General features: G+C 33.5%; 2 protein-coding genes across 2 annotated transcripts; one reads left to right on the top strand and one right to left on the bottom strand.

Annotated features, from left to right (window-relative positions):
* Window positions 1–6,266: 6,266 nt before the first annotated feature.
* Window positions 6,267–7,699, top strand: LOC25495280 (putative FBD-associated F-box protein At5g53635). Its single transcript, XM_024786002.1, has 3 exons — window positions 6,267–6,320; window positions 6,628–7,369; window positions 7,647–7,699. The coding sequence occupies exons 1-3, from the start codon at window positions 6,267–6,269 to the stop codon at window positions 7,697–7,699; spliced, it is 849 nt and encodes a 282-aa protein (XP_024641770.1).
* Window positions 7,700–9,942: 2,243 nt separating this feature from the next.
* On the bottom strand, window positions 9,943–16,270 carry LOC25495279 (polyadenylation and cleavage factor homolog 4). Its single transcript, XM_013595485.2, has 6 exons — window positions 15,797–16,270; window positions 13,563–13,664; window positions 13,213–13,473; window positions 11,468–12,775; window positions 10,827–11,369; window positions 9,943–10,365 (listed from the first exon to the last, which is right to left on the bottom strand). The coding sequence occupies exons 1-6, from the start codon at window positions 16,058–16,060 to the stop codon at window positions 10,321–10,323; spliced, it is 2,523 nt and encodes an 840-aa protein (XP_013450939.1). The 5' UTR covers window positions 16,061–16,270; the 3' UTR covers window positions 9,943–10,320.
* Window positions 16,271–17,274: the final 1,004 nt, after the last annotated feature.

Here is a 17,274-nt window from a genome sequence, read left to right as displayed (position 1 = left end):
CAATCAAGCAAAAATGGAAGGAAAATGGGATATAAAAATTGAACTAAGGATTGATTTAGTTACCTCCGCAGGCGCAGGGGCTTGATTAGCCAATGAAATAACACCTTGGGCCACGAGTGAACTAATCAAATTAGAATATCCAACAGTTGGCTGTTGGCTAGACACATTAGGACCAGGATTCGGATGAGGTAGAATCTGGGGTAGAGCATGTGGGCCAGCTGGAGGTAAAGGTCGCATAGAGTTGTTTCCGATTCTTTGGTCTGGCATAGGAAGTGGCATAACAAGTCGTGCATTTGGCAGCGGGCCATGTCTTGGCAAAGTGGTCCTATGACTAAATTGTGACGATGTTGGATCCCAAGATGGAAAAAACTGGAATGGCGGTGTGTGTCCACTGTTTGGCGGGTTAGATGAAACCAGATCGGGTAGCTGATTTGGCAACTGATGCAGGTTTCTTTTACGGATACCATTATTCTCAACACCATGTCCGTGCACGGGAATAGGTCTATTAATTAGACCATGACTCACAGTGGTAGTATTAACATTTATTGATTCGATGGATATATAGGAGGTCGTGGAGCATGCAACTTTATGGAGGGCCTCGTTTCAAAAGTTGCTGGCAAAACTGGCGGATGGTACTCGGTATTAGAATTGAGACCAGGAGAAACCCTTGACACTGAAGAATTTGCACTGGCTGCAACAGTCGCAGGCTTTTCCGATGAGAAACCAACAGTTGGCGTTGGAATCATACCTTTCCAATCGAACTCCTCCTCTTCAGTATTCTTCCATGAAGTTTCACGGCTTTTCTCACAGCCATAGGCATCAATTAGAGCTCTTGGATTTTGACGAGGTTGTCAGTTGCTGAGATAGCTGAACTCATGAAAACATCTTTTTCACGGAAAGTGTGAGAAAACTGATGAAGAATTGGTTGGTATTTCTCTCATGGCAAGCATCTTCTTTCTTAATCAAAAACTATTCAAATTCTGAAATCATAAGAAATATAATAAGTTAAGAGAAAATTCAAACAATGTTCTTGATGTGCCATAATAAACTAATAGAGGGAAAACATGATTATCATAAATGTGCATATATAAACAGAAATCAAAAATCATCTAAATATCACAATTCAACTAAAATGGTACCACAACCTAATAGACACAAAATTGCATGATCAAAGATCAAATGTTTCAGGATCAAAAACAGAACAAAAAAAATCAAAGAAGACTAATCTAAAATACATCATTAAAGTATCGAGTATTGATTAACCATAGACCATACACAGCTAATTACATATTTTATAACTTTAAAAAAAAATAATAACAAATCAGCAACCCCTCCCTCAATTCCTCTACATTGATTGAACTCTCAAGGCTGTTAACAATTTATTCAGATTTGAAATCTTCCACTCAAAGATTTTTGGAATCATTGTCATTATTATTATTATTAGGGTTTTTCTATCATGTGCAAATTTACACATGTTAAAAAGTTTAAAATAGAAACTTTGCATTAGAACTTGTATATAACCCTTATTATTAATCAACATTCGAACAATCAAATTCATTAATTTAAATGATAAAAAAAAAACCTAGTTTATTCAGTTTAAATTAAGGTTAGTTTAGATTAAAGTTGTTATTATAATGAATTGATAACGATACACGCATTAGAAAAACGATGAATATTTCTTCAAAAAGAAAAACGATGAATTTATTAATAACTTGGAATAAAACAAAGGAAAATACTTAGGTAAAGTTCCCAAAGTACTGTTCATCCTGTTTTGAACGGGAATAGAAGAAAACTGCCAAATCCAATTTACCAACCGTTGCATAAACGACGCAGTTTAAATAAAATCATGTGAGGAACAGGATGAATTGTGTCTAAGGCACAATATGTAAGTATTTCCCTTTATATTATATATATTATAAGGTCCACAATCTTATTTTAGAGACATAATATATTGCCTATTTCTATTTCCACCCTACCATCTTCTCATGCGCCTTTCAATATTCTAAAAATACTTCCTTTTGAATTCTATAATCCGAACAATAATTTGAGTATTTTCGGATTGTATAATCAAAATATGACTAAAGCACAAATTTTTTTATTGTAATTCATACGAATACGACTAAAACACCGCCGTGATATCCCAACATAAACTGCAAAACAATTCTAGGATAGTATGTGTGAGATGAAATCATAACTGTCCTTCAATTAATTAAAATTGCAAACACATATCTTTATTAGCTAGCTAGTCACTTTGACCATTGAATACTATGAAATACTGACATAGGCATAGAAACCAAACACAATATTGATATTGACACATCGACTCTAGTAGTGAATTGAGAAAGTGAATTATTTGAACATAACTACTTTTGTCGGTGTCAGACACGGAACACACAATTGATCATTTTAATAAATGAAACACATTTATGGTAAGCCTTGATATATAGATTTAATATCCTACATGACATTTTTGTAATAGAAAAATATCACTTATAGTCGTATCCAAACAAATTAAAAATCAATTTTTAAAGTAATTTTGATTATGTTAAACAAACACAAAATAGCTTTTGGTTTTTTATAAAGAGTGTGTATGTTTCAACTTTTAAAAAAAATAGATTTTGGATTAAAAGAATGTAGAGGTTTTTGTTACAGATTTTTAAAAAAAAAATCAGAAACTATTTATGTTTGTTTAATATCATAGAAATCATTTTGTTAAGATTTGAAACACTTATACCTGAGTTTCTTGTTTTTAGAGAAAAAAATAGTTCTTGAAAAGGCTACTATGAACAACTTTTCATTTTGAGACTAGGATGCGTTTGATTTGCTAAAAAATGAAGGACATGACAAAACAACTCTAGTTGTCCAGTGTTTGATTTGTAAAACTGTTTCAGGTACAGGACAAACTGGAGGCAAGAGACAGGACAAAAACTCATATTTTTGTCCCTCACCAAACCACAACACAACTTTTTATCCCACGTACAAGTTGTCTAAAATACCAAAATAGCATTTTGTCCCTCAAAAATCGTATAAAACAAAAAATTACTCAATGCCATAAAAAATTTGTCATGTCATGTGTTGTTCTGCCTTGTGTTGTACTGTTCTATCTTGTACTGTTCTGTCCAATCCTTGCTGTTTTGCAAACCAAACACACCCTAAAAATGTTTTTTTTTTAAAATATAAAACAAACATTACAAAAATAAAAAATAAAAATATTTTTTTATTAGAAAATCAATTTTTTACAAAAAATAATCCAAACAAACGTGCCCAAAATCACTAGAAATAATCTCTAAAAGTCTGCATGTTACGTATTAAAAAAAGTACGTGATTTTGGAATTCAATAATTTATAGATAAATTTTTAAAGATTTTACAAAGAAGTAGAAAATGTTGTGTTTGTTTACCCTAATAGAAATGATGTTTTTTTTTAAACCTCAAAGTACCGCTTAGTTTGATACAAAACACTCACGTCATGGACGAAATTTGGGAAGTTGTGTGAGCAAGTTTTATATGTTGATATTCATGATGTCCACTTGACAATAGCTGATGTGATTCAAGAGAGATTGTGTTTTTCTAGTACAAATGCATTTAAAGGTCCTTTAAGTTTTTCGTTTTTTCCAAAGTGGTCCTTTAAGTTTCAAAAGTCTCAAACAAATACTTTAAGTTTCAAAAGTCTCAAACAAGTCCTTTTAGTTTTTGAATCGTTTCAAACAAGTCCTTTTAGAGAATGATGGTGATGATTCAGATGATAGCAACAAAGAGCGTTATCCACCATTTGTCATGCATAAAAAGATGACTAATTTTAAGTGGTGTTAGGAGCCAGATTTGGTACCAAAGATGAGTTCAAGGAAGCAATTACCAAACTATGGTATCTACAATAGAACTTGTTTGAAACGATTCAAAAACTAAAAAGACTTGTTTGGGACTTTTGAAACTTAAAGGACCACTTTGGAAAAAACGAAAAACTTAAAGGACCTTTATATGCATTTGACCTAACTTCTATTGGGAGCATTCTATAGTCACGTGGCTCAGACAAGGGGTGTTTAATGTGAATAATCATTTATTCTTTGTTGCTATTTGATGCATTTGGCGCGCACGAAACTCTCTTTGTATGGAGAATGATATAAATTTCTATTCTTAAACAACACTTGATTGAGGTGAAAGAATCACGTTTGTCACTTACAAATAAATTAATAGTAATAGTTATTTATATAAAAAAAAAAAAAAAAGATGGCTCAATTATCTTAAAATAAAACATAACAAAATGAGTCTAATGGATATACATCGATGGTGTAAAATAGTTTTACAATGTCGTTCGGTAAGAAACGATCATATTGTATGTATATTATCTTATAACTACTTTTAAAAATAACTATGAAATCCTCTTATACGCTGCTATGCGATTTTAGTATAAAAAGTTTGTGAAATTCACAAAGACCAATTACAACTATTGCTATCTGTCGTTTCTGTGTTTAACTAAAGCTATTCAAAAAAGTTGGTTTTGCGTGGAAAATTAAAGTAGCGGATTTAATTCAATAATAATAACAAGAGACCGGAATGTGCACATATATCATCCAGCACATTCTTTCTTTTGACAAATTTTAAACAAATTTTGTAATAATTATTGCAAGAAACTCATTTGAATATTACTAAATGAAGTGAGTTCCATTTTCTATACTACAAGATGAACGAAAATTAAAGTAAAGTGTAAATAGTCATTTTGGTGCAATCCATGAATTTATGGAAATTGTAAATAAACATAATAATCTTAGACGTATATTTACATTTACCTCTCTTTATGAACACTAACGGAAGATACAACAATTAGAGAAGACCTAAGGTAAAAGGTGATAAGTTGCTTATCAAAAAATGTGATAGTTTCAATTATACATAAAATTTCATTTTTTTTAAATTCATTCAATAATTAATATATCTAGTCTATAATAAAGAACAAATACATTAATTAGTTGTTGTATTTATATTATATATAAAGAAAATTACCATTTCAGCTCTTTTGGATCCAATCGGTTTGACTGCTTTGATGACAGGCCGGTCGGTAGGGTTGGGAATAGGCCAGGCCGGCCTATAGGGGCCTATGGCCTGGCCTGTTTAAGCCTGGCCTGGCCTGGCCTGTTTATTAAAAAGGCTAGGCTTAGGCTTTTTAAAAAGCCTATTTAAGTAAATAGGTCAGGCTTAGGCTATCAAAAAAGCCTATGAAGCCTAATAGGCCGGTCTGTTTATGCATGTTAGGCTTTATAGTGGATTTTTTAAATAGGCTTTAAAGCATTATAGTGAAATAGGCTTTTAAGGCCTTATAGTGATAGACAAGTCTTACACTCAAATAGGCTTTGAGGCCTATTAAACCTATTTAAAAGTAGATAAAATGGAATGTTTAGTGAGGCCTATTAAACCTATTTAAAAGTAGGCCTGTAAATAGGCTTTCAGGCCAGGCCAGACTTTTAAATAGGCCAAGCCAGGCCAAAAAAATAGGCCTATGAAAGGCCATAGGCCAGGCTCAGGCCTGCAAAAAATTTCGTAGGCCAGGCAAAGCCTGGCCTGGCCTGGCCTATTCCCAACCCTATCGGTCGGTTACGGACGGGTTGAATCCATTTGTCCAACCCTAATTGAGAGTGTGTAGAAATCCAATACGCATAGAAATCCAATCCAATCCAACATATAAAAAGATAAAAATGTTGACTAAAATTAAGCCAAGAAACAATAAGAATAATTTTAACTAACTCCCCTCAAAATATGCTTAGTTTAGATTTGATTGGAGTATTACTCGATATAAATCCATCACACACTTCATTAGGAATTTCGGATTCACCTCAAAACCAAATACAACCATTAGATGAAACTTAATCAACGGCTTAAATTAATGGTTTTGGTTTGAACTTAGTTTAAATCTATTTATAGTAACCCTAGTAAAGTAGTAGTAGAGCATAAAGTGATTAATCAAAGTTTTTCACTTCACGTAATAATTGTAGAAAAAGAAAACGACAACAACTCCGTTAAGGACACTCACTCACATAGACTAACAGCGTTTGTTGTAGGTTGTTCTTTTTAACTTTCTCTTTCTCAATTCCAATTCTTAAACCCTAACCCTAATTTTATCAATTGGAATTGGGTGTTTTGTATTAGGGAAATACTTACATACTGTGCCTTAGACACAATTCATCCTGTTCCTCACATAATTTTATCTAAACTGCGTCGTTTATGCAATCTAAGTTGGACAATTCAGAGAAAACAAGATAGGGTTTTTGCCTTGCCGATGAAGAAAAGAAGGGAAAAAGAGAGGCTTCTTTCGACTTCTTCTACAGCTGAGGTTAATTTCTGCATGTGTTACACTTTTGTTAGGTTTATTGCTTCTTCTGCGTTTTTTGTTTATGCGTATTTGTTTTTCTGTTTCTATTTCTGTTTTAGTGTGAATTAATTTTTCTAGGGTTTTCTAATTGTTTTGTTAAAACCAACATGCTTTAATAATTGGATGATTCACTTCAAACAACTAGGTATTTGTGATTTCTGCAGCTAATTTTTTTAAGTAAATTATAGCAGCGGTATCTAATGATCATAGGTTTTATTTATAGGAAACTAATAAAAAATATTATTAATATTTTATATTGTTGTTTTAGGTCTGCTATGATGATCTGACTTTGTGTCAGAGGTCTTCTGGTTCACAGCAGGCACTTAATAATGATGGAAACAGTTTGGTCGATAGAATCAGTGATTTACCGGATGAGTTATTGCAACACATTCTTTGTTTTCTCCCAACAAAACTCTCTTTCACTACAACAGTTCTTTCGAAACGGTGGAGCAAACTATGTTGTTCACTACCTGTTCTTTGCTTTGAAGATGAAACCACCAAAGATTATGACGCCTTCCTTCGCTTCTGTCGCATTGTTGATACTATCCTGCTCTCTCCTCGTGCAACAAATCAACCCCTCAAAATGTTTCGCCTCAAGTGTCGTTTTAAAGACCACAATCAAAAGGGTCCATTTAATGTGACAGAATGGCTAGAAGCCTCAAAACAGCGTAGTATTGAGGAAGTTCATCTCACTCTATATTACCACACCTTGAAGCCGAGTATTTTCATCTTCCAAACCCTTGTTGTTCTCAAACTTGAAAGGTTAAATGTTGGAGCGGACACTTCTTGTGTTGATCTTCCATCACTAAAAACCCTAACTTTGGAATATGTTTATTTTGAAAATTGGAATGATTATATAAATTTTCTCTATGCTTGTCCTATCCTAGAAGATTTGCATGCTCAGTATATCAATACATTTAGTTACAACGTACCAGAAGAAGGGTTTAAATCCTTGGCCTTGCCTAAATTGGTTAGAGCCAGTATTAGTGAAGTGGATGCTCAGTTTAATGGTATTGATAATGTCGAGTTTCTACGCATAAACTTTTGGTTTAAAGAGGCCTCTTTCAATGTCATTCTGATGTTTTCAAACTTAATTCATACTGAACTAGTGTTTTGTTATTTCACATTTCATAATTGGGATTGTGTAGTAGAACTTCTCCGCCATTCTCCCAATCTTCAAATTCTTTTTATTAAAAAGGTTTGTTGAGTAGTACATTTGTTTGTTTGTTTGTTCTTTTTTTCTTTTTTATAGATTTTGATAAATGTTATTTTTTATCCTTCTGACAGTGGATGGAGACCAGCTCGTCCAGGAAATGCAAATGCCCAATTTCTGTTCATGAATGTGTTTTGTCACACCTCACATCATGTACCATTTTAAACCTTGATGCCTCGGCAAATGATCTTCAATTTGCAAAATATATTTTGCAGAATGCGAGTCTTTTACAAGACATGAGAATCGGCGTTGCTATTGGCTCCTCAGATAGAATGCTTTTGAAAATAAATCATATTAGAGAAGAATTGTTCTCCACTCCAAGGATATCTCCAAAATGTAAAATTTCATTTGAATTTAAGTATGTTAACTAGAATTATCAGTGTTTTTATTTACTTTCTAGTCTAATATGCAAACTTTTAGTTTGATAGTTTGGACAACATATTCAAACTCTCTCCCTCTTCCTTTGTTTTGATTCTGTGTAGGCAAGATATTATTTAATAAACTTCATGGTGAAGATGTTTTTTCTTGAGGTTTTGATATTTTCCATAAGCATCCATTTTGAGTTGCCTTGTTCCTTCTGTTATTGTTAGTTCTTTCAGATTTTTATGTGATTCATTCTTTGTGTTTATCATTTAGTTGTGGTTTTGCTTTTTCCCTTCTATTTTTAAACATAATTGCTTCTGTTCAACTTCTCTGAAACTGTTTCTAGTGTTGGAGTTTTAGAGATGAGTTTTTTTTTAATCGGCAAATATTATTAAACGTCATCCCCGCAAGACGCAAGGTATGGACGAAACAAGATACAAATGGTGCCGTATATAGATAGTACACCATAGCCACCTAAAAACACCCCTGAAAATAAACCCACCAAAATACATCACCACCTAAAACAGACTCCAAAAAAACAAGCACCGTAAACACGGTAGTAATATGAATCAATTGCAATGTGCTGTTTCAAATTCACTAGCTTTCAAATTTAGAATTCATACAACTTGAATCTGATTATGTATTTTGTGGAACAGACAAAATGACTATTTATCCTTTAGTCAAATTAATGTTTTTTTTTTTTTTTATGAAAGAAAACTTGTTCATTTCATTAAAGAGAGAAGAATAAATACATGTAGCTTTAGCAAGATGATGAGCAACCACATTAGCTTCTCTCTTAGAGAATTCAGCATGAGTTATAAACACTAGACTCAAATATGTGACGACACTTCCTAATAACAAGACCATACTAGTATAATCATGCATGAACTACAATCTTGGAGTTTGTAGAGAAAATCACATTATCAAATCCAAGCTCTCTTGAGTCTTGACCCAATGAATCGCAGCAAGTAGCATGTTCGCTTTGCCTATGGGAACAGAAAAAAAAGGTTCTAGCCACATCGTTTTAGCTCAAACAAAAAACCCTATTTCATCTCTTATACGTTACACTATTAAAGCTTGTATAAAAGCGAAACATATACATTACACTTCATAAAATCTCGCGGAGGACGCAACTACTTTATTTTAGGATTTACCATACGCATCGATCCCAAGATATGTTTGTGATTCCATTTTACCCCAATACTCGGTTTCGTTCATACAGTGATTCAACCTTCATTCAGGTTTGATTAGGTTTCAACTGATTTGTGATTAAGGTTCTATTATGCATCAATTGATTCATGATTAAGTTTTATTGCAATAAAGATTCAAATTGATGGAATATAATGGAGAGATGTGTTGTGTGGTTCTGTTTGATGATGGAACCAAGAGTAAATAAATCTAGAGAAGAAGAAAATAATGAATGAAATTTGGGTTTTGGTTTGATGGAAAGAAGAAGGTGAGGCAGAAGAAGTTGAAGAAGAAATCTGGAAGCTGAAGGCTGGAAGTGGGTAAAGAAGAGAATAGGGAAATATTGGGATTAAGGGGTATTTTAGGAATTTCATAATTTACCATTAATTTTTTGGGCAAAGATCATTGAACAGAAAATTCTGACGTGTTTTTGTTTAAATAAATTTAAAAACTGACAAAATGTAGGGATTAAAAAGTGTGATTTTTTTAGGGATTAAAAACAAAACTTTTGAGTAATCGTGTTCCTGTATTGACTAAGTTTGTCTTGTTTTGTCAATATTGTATAGACTAGAGACTAATATAGTAAAAAACGAATTAATTAAATCTCTTTTTAAGGACAAAGTGTTAAGGATTAGTGCAACATAAACCACTGTTTTCCAAGTTGAAGATAAACTTTGAGAACTTGGAACAACAAAACAGAACATTGAGAACTTGGAACAACAAAACAATATAGCAAAAAGCAATTGAATAATTTATAGAAAAAGCCAATGACATTAAAATAAAATGTCTAGCAGAAATATTATTAGAAGGAAAAAAACATGAAATATCTGTAGTATTCTCATCCATTCATCAATGCACCATTTATATTCGGTACAGCAATTCAAACAGTAAATGCTCATGGATCCTTTGCCATGTCCCCAGTAACTACTGCTCCATCCCAGAAATAATGTAAAAGAAATGACAATTTTGAAAGCTTTTTTGGGGACAATAAAGGTAAGGAACTGAAAATTTGCAGGTTAAATGTAACCTTTTGACTGCAATAAACTATGGATGTTACACAGGAGCACCTATACATGTACATAATTTAGGCAAGAGGCCATGTATTTCAGAAGATTCTGCTCTACTTTTAAAAAAATGTAAAAGCATACATTAATCCGAAACTCATAAGTTACAGTGGACAAAAATGGACTAGTTTAGTCAGCTCCGCATTCGTTTTCTTTGACTGCCTTCTTCATAGGTACCCTGCATACAAAGAGGGAAACAAAAGAATAAATATTTGCTACTTGAAAAACATCAGCACATGAAAAAGTCCACTAGAAATCATAACATCATGCGAAGTTAGCAGCGATTAAATAGGAACGCATATTTACAATTTTTTCAACATTGAGGTGTTGTTCGAGCATAAATTACCACACCTAGTGTTGCAGTCTATTGTGAACCATGACATCCACATTTGCAAAACATGACAGAGAAGGCAGCGGAAAAAAAAAACATGGCATTGCATTTGCATTTCAGCCAAAATGTTCAATTTACGATATAAAGTTGCAAAGAAATTTAGTTCAATGTTTGTCAATGAGTTGAAGACTTTAAGTAAAAACATATAGTTGCGAAGAAATATAGTTCAATGCTGGTCAATGAGTTAAAGACTTAAAGTATAACAAAAACAAGACAAACGCATAAAAAAGTAATATGAGAACATATACCCCTTCGTCCATCACAAAATCTTCACACGGGGTAGATTCAGATCTGCATTTAGCATGAATAATGGAGCCTAACTGCGACCTGTCCATGCCTGTTGTTATTCCATTAGGCGCATTAAGGTATACAGCTCCTCTATACATCCACTCCTCCGTTTCATCACTGTAAAACTCTTCAAAAGGTTCTCCACATAATGCACATGTATTTTGGTCCTCGTCGGCCGGAACTGCCAACTCTTCATCTTCTTTCTTTTCCTCAGTGGTCTCGGTTGGCAAAAAACCTGGAGCTGATTCAGTTCCCAATGCCTCTGCACCACTAAGCCACATCGTCTCACTCACAAACCATTTACGAGAGGGCTTCTGCTTACGGTTTTTAGACATACGGTTCTTAGTCACATGCCAATCCATGTGACTGCTGTGCTCGTCTTGGGATTTGAATCGGAGGCCACAAGTTGTGCACTGTCTAGGAAGATTACCGTATAAGGCACTGATTGCAGATTCATGACGAACCTTCAGAGTATCTGGATCAAACTCAATGCCAACAAAATCCTACAAACATAATATAATTACAAAGTTGGTAAGCAAGCAAGTCAAAAATGGAAGGAAAACAGGAATTTAAAAGAAAAAGTTAAGATAGATTTAGTTACCTGTGAAGGGGCTTGATTAGTCAATGAGATTACACCTTGGGCCATGAGTGAATTAATCAAATTAGAATATCCAACAGTTGGCTGTTGGTTTGGTACAAATGGACTAGGATTGGGATGAGGTGGCATCTGGGATGGAGCATGTGGGCCAGGTGGAGGTAAAGGTCGCAAAGCTCCCCCCTGGAAATGAAAAGAGTTGTTTCCGATTCTTTGGCCTGGCAAAGGGAGTGGCATAACAGGTCGTACATTTGGCAGGGGGTTACTCATAGCAGGACCATGACCTGGCAAAGATGGCCTATAAGTAAATTGTGACGCTGCTGGATCCTGAGGTGGAAAAAACTGGAATGACGGTGTTTGTACACTGTTTGGCGGGTTAGATGAAATCAGACCAGGAAGCTGATTAGGTAGCTGATACAGGTTTCTTTTATTGATATCATTGTTCTCAACACCGTGCAACGATTGTTCATGCATAGGAAAAGGCCTATTGATTAGACCATGACTCACAATGGTACTATTGGCATTTATTGATTCGAAAGGATTCCTAACAGGATTCTTCGATGGAAATATAGGAGTTATGCTGGGAGGACGTGGAGCATGCACATTTACGGAGTGCCTTGTTTCAAAAGCTGCAGGCAAAACTGGTGGACGGTACTCAATATTTGAATTGAGACCAGGAAACACCCTTGACACTGAAGAAGTTGCATTGGCTGCAACAGTAACAGGCTTTTCTGATGAGAAACCGATAGTTGGTTGCAGGAAACCATTACTTCTACCATGGTCTACTACTGTCGGACTCATATCTTCCCAATCGAACTCCTCCTCTTCAGTATTCTGCCATGATGTTGTCATAACCTTATCCATACCATTTCTATCCAGCCGCTCAACTAACAAAGGCTTACTGCCAGAAGTTTCTTGGCTTTTGTCACTACCATAGGCATCAATTAGTGCTCTTGGATTTTGACGTGGTTGTCCGTTACTAAGGCTATATGTCATAGAAGTTTGAAATCTCTTCCGACTATCACCAGAAAACGGCTTTCGCGACCACTCACTCGACTCTTCTTCTCTACCTAATCCTTTAACTAGGCCATAATCAACAGCATGATGGGGAGATTCTCTCTCGACTGTCCTACCAGTAGAATTGTCAGCTAAATATTCATCCATATATGAGGGCATATGCCTATCAAGTCCAATTCTTGGTGGTGACGATGATCTTCCAACCCTACTTGGGACAAATTGATTAATCTTACTAGCAAGAAGACCGAAATTTGCATTTCCAGCAGTTCCTGTTGAGTCTAACCTTTCACCTGCAACCTGTGAGGATGAAACCAACACACTGTCAGAATACATCTTATAGTAGTATGCAGGAGTTATCTGTTGCTAGAGGGAACTAACAGATGCAACATAATCCAGTTTCACGTAGAACAAAGTCCTTACTGAATACAAGGAAATAGAAGTATCTAATATGTCATCTAAGACTGACTGCCTCAACAGAAATTAAAATATTTTAAGACATAAGATTCTAGAGAAAAAAAATCTGAGACACAAAGCATCTGCGCAAAATAAAGATATTTTCCACAAAAATCACATTGGCTTCTGGTTACATGCAATCAGTTTCTTTTTCTTTTTTTTCTGAATATATGCAAATTATTGATGCCAAACACATCCTTATTAAATCCGCAACTAAATGAGATGCAGTTCCATCCAAAATATTTTGTAAGGAGTACATATTTGAAGGGAAAAAAACTTACACTATCAATAACTGAAGTAGAGTGTTCTATTTGTCTTACGTATCTTGGGTTAACATGTATCCCATGAGTTGGTCGAGGAGATTCAGAAGCCCTAAGGGAATTAACGCCTGATGGTTGATTATTAACTGGTTTAGAAAATTGCAATTCCACGTCAATCTTCCGTAAGACAGAAGGAGGGAAGACTTTTGACCAGGTACCAAAGAGATGTCGCATAGCAGAATGTAAACTTGGATCAACTTGTCTGTATGCCACGCAGAAAACCTAGGCAGACAATAGAACTATAAGTTTCAATAACAGAATTAAATCATTTAAGAATTCAATCAAATTACAATAAACTCGAAATGACCTACTTCGGGTAGACGCTGCGAGAAGTATCGAACATATTCCTGGCCAACATTCTTCACAATACTGTCCAAGAGATAGAGTGAAGGTAGCTTTTGATCTGCAGACACCTGAAAAAAAATAAACAATTGGAGACGATACAAACAGCGGAGATTCGAATAATAATAGAGACGTTGATTTTACACTACAAACTATTAACTAGATAGTAAATGAAAAAATAGAAAAGAAAAAGGAATCACTCTCCAGTCTCCACACTAAACTTAGTGGCATGTCAGTGACAACATTTTGCATGATGAGTTATGTGTTCTGGACAACTATAAAATGATTTACTGCACAGTTATTTACCGAATTCTTTAACCAATTCTTACAAAGTTTCCATTTCAGAGAAGAGATTAGTGACAATTAATCTCAAAAATCAAAATTGATACGGGGTTAGGTTAAGAACCAATACTTCTGTAAGAGTCCCTGTATGATTTTTCCAACAAAGAATCAAACTTATTTCTCATTGGTACGAGCAAACTACGCCCATATAAACTTAGAAGAGGCATCAGTATCATAATTAAACAATTTTATTATTCTGCCTCTGAAATCACCAATGTTGACAAAGATAAAGCAAACTATGTACTAGTTACTTTGTATACTTTGTATGAAATGATAAAAGTGTGTGTTACGTAGTAAGAGGGTTGAAAATTGGCATTATAGGTATTCATAGAAAATGATAAGTGGTGATGAAGCTTGGGAGAGAACGCAAACTGGTAAGAATACGATAGGTTATTCTGAAATGCAAAAGTGATGAAATGAATATACACAGAATCAAGATATATAATAGATAGAATTCTATCAAATTGACCTAACTGTCAGGTAGATGACATGACACCAGCAACCCAACAATCTTCTAGCATAAGCTACTAGTAATACACAACCTTGGTTAATAGCTTGTCTAAAAACAATAACAGCAAATATACTACGCTATAAATATAGCTAAAAAATAACATATTAACATAGGCATGAAATATATATGAAGTAAGCTGGATTATCAATAGTCTAATATGTGTGATACATGACTGCAAGACTAACAATATACTTAACCTAATATTTACTCCAAGCAAGTATATGCTAATGTTCCAAAATCATTCAATTTAATCAGAAAATTGTTTAACATTCAATTGCAGCCATGTTCTTTCTCATATATTTCTACTACAAGCAACCTAAAACACAGGTAACTCAGATAACACGCACGCACGCACAAAAACTCACAGAAAAGAAAAGCTGTGAGGATTTGGAACACTGTATTCCAACTTGAGCAGGTCACCAAAAGACTTAATCATTTCAGCAAAAGCACAATAACGAATTCCCTTTTTTCAGATGAAATGCCTGCCTAAATCCTTTAAAAATTAAATATAGTATAGTATTTCCAGTGTTGTCAAATTGCCGCCATGGCAGTACGACATGGCAGATTTCGTGCAAGCCACTATCGTCCTCAATTCCTATTATATCCACCATAGGCCGTAAACCCCATTATTATTACACGAAATTATGTGCCCTGGCTTCTATAATCCACCATTGATACACTAAGTATTTCACTTTTATAGGTTCCGAAAATCGATTTTTAATTACTCAATTGTGTTAACGGTTAACTATACTTACTTGAATCTCTAAATTTTAGCATTTGTTAACAATGTTATCAATAACAAATCGCGGAAAACAGTGGTTTGTTCAAATTCCGCTATGCTACAGTGCTGCTATAGGACTAGTGCTGCTATTTGACAACACTTTAACTAAAAAGCTAATCGCAAAACGACGGTAGTTTGTTCAAATTCCGCTACACTACACCCGGTATTTGACAGCATCGTTCATTATTAGTTATAGTTATATAATAGTTATATACCATGTAATCCTTATTATTTTCAATTGCCCAGATGCTACTAATCGGTTTAACACAATCACAATTACATCAAAATCATTACTTTCAATTTCCAATTCCCAAATAAACAATTATTAATCAAATGAACAATTATTATAAATAAAAAAAAATCGCCAAAACTGTGAAACCCATCAAATGAAATGAACTAAAAATCGAAACTTTTTCCTATCGAATAGCAATAAACAAAATTCATAAAGTAAAAAACAAATAGAACAATGAAATAGACAACAATTGAATTAACAACAATGAAAACAACAATAACTCTTAATCTGAACAATGGTGTGGAATTTTACAAAAGGGGGTGTAAAAAACAAAAACCTCAACAATACGGTTGCAAATAGCAAAAGCGATTCCTTTAGCATGATTACGATGTTGTTCAGCAATGATAGTAAGATCAGTGATGATAGGTTTAACATTACACGTGAGTTCAGACAACAAAAGCTCGTAAATCTGAACAATTTCTTCTGTTGAAGGTTGCGAATTTCTCAACCTAGGATCTTCTTCACGACGTTGATTCAACAAAGCTTTGAATCGACCAACGAGGATTGATGGTGGAGGCTTTTGAACAATCTCATTGCTCATGGTGGGGTGTGAAATTGAGAAATTGGGAAAATTGAGAGAGAAATTAGGGTTAGGGTTTTGAATTTGGGGGAAAATGAAACATAAGGGTTTTGAAACGGTTTATATATGAGAAAGAGTTGTTGTTGTTTCAAAATGAATTCTTCAATTGTTCAAACGAAACGCAAAACGCAAAGAATGCATTTGATTGTGTATTTGTGAGTGATGAAGTAGATATATTTTCTTTAATATAAAAATTTAAATATTTTCTTACAAACTTTTACAAATTTCTTTTTCTTTTTTTTAAAGGTTTTGCAAAATTAAAAAAATGAAACTATTGTCATAGCATAGAATTAACATTTGTTTGTTAAATTAATATAATTAATTTTTGATAAAATGTTAACCGGTGCCCTTGGAGCACTGATTAAGGATACTAAAAAGGAAATTATACAGTAATTATTGCATTAAAAATTGTGTAATTAATCCACCAAAAATCAACATAGTTTTCTTTTTTTTGGTAATAATTCTCTTTTTTTTTTTAAGTTTAAGGGGCACCGGTTAGCATAACCCAAAAATAAAAAGTGTATGTGAGTCATTAGGATCACGAAGGATATCAAGAAATTTTCTCATTGATAACCAGAATCGAACACGGTCTTGTAAGTGAGTCAATTGTTTACCATTTAAATAAACTTTTTTTTTTGAAAGGATTTCAATAAACTTTTATTGGGTCAAAAAAAACTTATAATTAATAATATTCTTTCAGATTTAATTTGTATGCATCGTCAGTGTAAACTTATTTTACTCATATATTCAATGACGTATTGTCATATCAATTAATGAATATGAAAATACATGAATTATTATTTATATTCATTAATTGATGAAGTGGTAATGCATTGTTAAATACGTGTCTACATTTTTTTATTTTACTTTTGAATTTGGTCAAAACCAAATCTTTTGTATTTATTATTCTTCAATATTTTGTTTGAATTTGGTCAAATCTAAATCTTTAATATTTTATTTTTATTTTTGTAAATTATTCTTTAGTTTTTTTTATGAATAGAATATTTAGTTATCAAAAAAATTATATTCTTTAATACTTATGTTTTACTAATTTTCTTGTAGTCCAAAAATTTATAGTTTTTAATGTTTTGCTAATTTTCTTATCTTATCTTATAGAAAAGACTACTAGCTTTTCTATCTTTTTTGTCGGCGTCAACAATCGGAAGAAAAAAAAA

The sequence above is a fragment of the Medicago truncatula genome, chromosome 6 (assembly GCF_003473485.1).
Source record: "Medicago truncatula cultivar Jemalong A17 chromosome 6, MtrunA17r5.0-ANR, whole genome shotgun sequence".
NCBI lineage: Eukaryota > Viridiplantae > Streptophyta > Magnoliopsida > Fabales > Fabaceae > Medicago > Medicago truncatula.
The sequence above is the reverse complement of the archived record's forward strand: the minus strand, read 5'-3'. Positions and strand labels throughout refer to the sequence as shown.